The sequence below is a fragment of the Apaloderma vittatum genome, unplaced genomic scaffold, assembly GCF_000703405.1.
Source record: "Apaloderma vittatum isolate BGI_N311 unplaced genomic scaffold, ASM70340v1 scaffold19137, whole genome shotgun sequence".
NCBI lineage: Eukaryota > Metazoa > Chordata > Aves > Trogoniformes > Trogonidae > Apaloderma > Apaloderma vittatum.
In genome coordinates, this window is record NW_009724781.1 from 36,235 (window position 1) to 40,915 (window position 4,681).

The 4,681-nt window shown below is 35.3% G+C and overlaps 1 protein-coding gene across 1 annotated transcript in view; it reads left to right on the forward strand.

The window, feature by feature from the left end:
* The window catches only part of PTPRQ (protein tyrosine phosphatase, receptor type, Q), a gene marked incomplete at both ends in the record, with an annotated part of 69,436 nt that overhangs the window by 34,335 nt on the left and 30,420 nt on the right, over positions 1-4,681 (forward strand). The window contains 4 exons of the mRNA XM_009872659.1: positions 1,919-2,084; positions 2,531-2,821; positions 3,078-3,353; positions 3,746-3,897. Of these exons, the coding sequence (XP_009870961.1) occupies positions 1,919-2,084; positions 2,531-2,821; positions 3,078-3,353; positions 3,746-3,897 (885 nt within the window). The remainder of the gene's footprint in view (positions 1-1,918; positions 2,085-2,530; positions 2,822-3,077; positions 3,354-3,745; positions 3,898-4,681) is intronic.

Consider the following 4,681-nt stretch of genomic DNA (forward strand, 5'->3'; position numbering starts at 1 on the left):
TTTCCCTACCCAAGTGTAAAGGAAAGCTCTTCCCAGCCTTTTTAGTTAGTTATGTGAAGATAGTGTGAGTTTCCATCTACGTTTAGAAAAAAGTCATATATTAAGGTGGAATTTCTTAGTATTTTGACTCATGTTGACTTAACCCAGTCTTTCAGAGCAACCTAACAGTGTCTTTTAAGTCTATTAATGGGAGTGTATACAGAAATTAATACCGTGAATTTGTGCAGTTTCAGTTCTGTCCTCAAAACAAAGACTTCCATTTTTATTGCCAAAGAGTTTACTTACGTCATGTGAGCACTGGTGTCTGTAGGAAAAGCTAGGTCTTTAGACGTTGGTATAAAAATTTCAGGGAAAAAATGACAGTATCACCTGCTGTTTCTTGCAGAAGTAAAATATTTTTGCCCATACAAAGAGATGGTGAATTGTTACATTAGATATATAAATTGATACATATTGGTGGCAGACGTCAAAACTGCATCTTGAACTAGTAGTTTGCACAGTGCCAACTACACTGAGAACATATTCCAGTGACTTCTTCAGTAGAAACTTTCCTCGAGAGAAATGTAACTCATTTTTTAATATGTATTTTTAGTACGCCTGTGTTTATGTGTGGTATTTCTGAAGTTAAATCTGCAAACATTACAGCCACATTCCTCTTGTTTCATTAAGCCTGCTATCACAGCCTCTCTTGTTTAGGAAAGCATTTCATATAAAGCTGTCTTTGATTTTAAGAGATGGAAAGTGCGAATAAGATGTAACACTCAAAATAGTGGGCAGGCCAAATAACTCGGATATGTGCTGGGCAATTCATCCAGCTCACCATGAAAATGTTGCTGTGTAGAAAACTTAGGAGGATTTCTTTCTTCCTGAGAAGAGCTGCCTGTGCCATCTGCTCAACGGGGCAGTGTGGCTGCTGAAGTGGAATGATACTGACTTTTCAAATCTGGAGCAAAGCTTTGACTTCCTACCCAATTCTGGGGCTTAAATGTTCTTATGGGATACATATCCTCTCAAGAGTTCTCAAATCATGAACCAAACTGCTTTGTATCATCCAAATCAAGTTCCTGTAAAGCAGTGGGTGATTTGACCCATTCAGGTATAGCTGACCTTACATAAATAATCTGATTTAGGATATTCTTTTCAGTTTCCAAATTGTTTCATTCCAAACAGAAATAACATCCTTAGAGAGTCTGATCTAGAGAATTAACCTATTGCTAGAGTCACAGTTTTAGTGGAATTTTATTTATATGGTTCTAAAGAAGTGGGACTTGGTTCTGGTGCAATCCTTTGTTAGGAAGTAACTGCACAAAGAGAAGAATTCTGTCGATTACTTCAATATAACACAAGCTACTGGGTATAGATGTTTCCATTAGAAATAGTGGCATGTTTGTAATGGAAGGCATAACTAACAAAAGGAACAATTTACCAAATGTTGTGGTGAGATCTCTGCCACTGGAAGTTTTAAATTCAGAAATCAGACAATTTTGTGTAAGATTTGCTCTCATTATATAGAACAGAGTGAGAGAAGTCCTTTGATTTGCTTCATTCACAAGGCAGTTGCATCTGTGATCATGTAATCTATGAGCAATTAGCAGATGGATCAACACATTGCAATATTACAGCTTTAATATGTTTTAAAAAAATGGTGGATTGGCATTCAACAACTACAAACAGGAGTCAGTTGTGTATCCTGCAGTACTTACAAGGAGTAACAATAGACAAAATACAATAAATTACTTGAGTATTTCAGTAAAAATCAGGACTCATTAGGAGCCAAAGTGTAGGTTTGTATCTCCTGAAGACTGTGGTGTATGATTCACACCTGGTAGCAGTGGGATGGCTAAACTGGAAACTAGATGAAGAAATCAATGAAAAGTAACATTTTCAGCAATGACACTTTTTTTTTTTGCTCCTTCAGAATTTCACGAGTTACGGTAACAGCAGCGATACAAGTATGTCCCAGTCTGCAGTTCTGGATAACTTGGCAAAATACAGCCATTATACAGTATGGTTAACTGCAAGCACAGCTTTTGGAGATGGAAACAAAACCAGTGAAATAATAGATGTGTATACAGATCAGGATAGTAAGTTAAAATTTTCTTAATGCTCAGTGTTTCCATGTATTATATATTCTCCAACTTTAGAATTATTTTACTGTTATGATGGCAAAGTTGAAAAAAATCCAGTAAGTACTGTTTTCAATATTGCAGTATTTTTCTGTGCAAGGAAAATATTTTAATCTGAGTCTTTGCTTTGTAATACTAAGTAGGTACTTTACAAGCCTCTTATTTGGATACAAGCAATAAAAATATTGTTGAACAAATTTAACATGATTATTCAGATATGCCTTCAGAATATTTGTCTTTTAATAGTGGAACACAAAAGTTTTAAAAAGTTGTGCCAAGTATTGCAAGTAAAATTTACAGATCAATCATACTTTGAGGATTTATATCTGTTTTGATTTTGAATGGTCTATTACTGTAATCCATGCTTTTTTTTTTCTTTTTTTTTTGCATATTATCTCTCATAGTTCCAGATGGTTTTGTTGAAAATCTGGTTTATCAAAACATTTCCTCAACTTCTGTGAATGTAAGCTGGCTTCCACCATCCCAGCCAAATGGCTTAGTCTTCTTTCACATTTCTCTAAGTTTATTACAACTGGGAACCAATGAGATACTGTCTTTTCTTACTTACAACACAAGCATCATTTTTGATAATCTGGAGAAATATACTGATTACATTCTGAAAATCACACCAGCCACTGATAAAGGATCTTCTGAACTGTATGCTCTAAGTCTGCATATAAGAACTGATGAAGATGGTAAGATATTTTATTCATTCCTGAAGAAAGAAAAAGATTTGTAAAAGAAAAATATTATTTATTGAGTTTTCTCATGTTAATTAAAGCTTTTTTTTTACAATGACGCTAACAACTACTACACGTTCCTGTGCTGAAGCAGTGAAATAGAATTTTCCACTCAGCACAACTTTAACTGATAGCTAAAAGATGTTTGTCACTGTCACTCATATTTTTCTGAGGTTATCCTTTTTCTTCTGTTTCTTATTTCTTCATGTAGTCCCAGAATCAGCACCAATAATCAAAACATTTTCAAATCTCTCAACTACCTCAGTTATGCTTTCATGGGACCCTCCTGTTAAGCCAAGTGGTATTATAGTAAGTTATGATTTAAATTTATTTGGGCCAGAAAGGAATAACTCGCTTTCTACCACCAATAATTTCATCATCTTGGAAGACCTTCTACCATTCACATTATACAGCATTTATGCAGCTGCAAGAACAGTAAAAGGATGTGGTCCATCTGCTGTGCTTCAGTTCTACACAGATGAATCAGGTGAGCAAATTCAGTTGTAACCAACTTTGAAATATTTGTCCCATGTTACTGCATCCATCTTAGATCTGAATGACAGACCTGGAGAGAGTTGAGATGAAGATTTCATCTTCCATTGGTCTGTGAGTGAGGAGCTTTCAGAAGGAAAAACTACAAGGGAAGTCTTTTCTGAGTTCTCCCCCTCCTGCCACAGCATGAAAGAGAAGGTTGCATTCTGCACAGGAATTGCTTCATACCAAAGAGAAAGACAACAATTAAAATAGCATGTAGTACTGTTTTGTTGGGTTCAGATATAAATAGTAACAAAAGTACATATGTTCTACTGCTTCTCCAGAGTGTTTGGGTTTGCCTGGGTTATTTGTAATTTGGAACTCAACAGCATTTCTCTTTTGCAGTGCCATTAGCTCCGCCCCAGAATTTGACCATTACCAACTACACTGCAGATTCTGTGTGGCTAAAATGGGATCCAAGTCCCCAGCCAAATGGTGTTATTATGAGATATACTTTTAAGATTTATCAAAACAACACTGAAAAACTATTTTATCAGGTATGTTTATAGTTAGCAGTATTTAATATTTTTCCACGCTGTAGGAACAAAATGTATGACAAATATTTAAAATATATGTTATGCTCCTAGAATTATGAAACTCCTTTAAATTTCTGTTTGTTAAGACAGTTTACTTACACTCCCACTGTGCCAGTAATTAAATTTTTAAAATTAGATAGAAAAAAATTGTTAGATATTAATTTTTCTTTGAGCTTCTAATATTTCATTAATGATTAATTTTATTAGTCTGTATTTCATATTTCAGTGTAAGTTTGATGTTCGAAAATGGCAGAAGTTATTTGTTTTGTGCCTGCCTTTGTTAGTTATTTAGATTAGATTAGTTATTAGTTATTAGTTAGTTATTTAGATTAGATTAAGAACTGTGCTGCTGTTATGGGTGTGAGCTGTGGAAATCAGTCCCCGGGGGTGGCCCTGCTGTGCTGCCCATTCTGCAGTCTGCTATTATTCCCCATTGTGGAATGAAGCGATGACTGGACACGTTCTTTGGGTAATAATGGAGACCACCACAGATTGTTCTCCCCTGTCCGTGTGAGGCAGACTCAAACCAAATTAGAATGTAGAAACTGGCCAGAGCACTTGAACGCGTCCGATATGCCTTATATTTCTTTACATTTTGTCGTGTTATATGGGCAAGAAAATTAGATTTAGGTTGTGGCAGCAAGATGAGTGGAACAATTTATATAGGAATATTGTAGTTAGGCACCGTAATTGTCAGATAACTTGTTTCCCACAAGATATTCACCAGGTTTTCTTGCTGAAATTC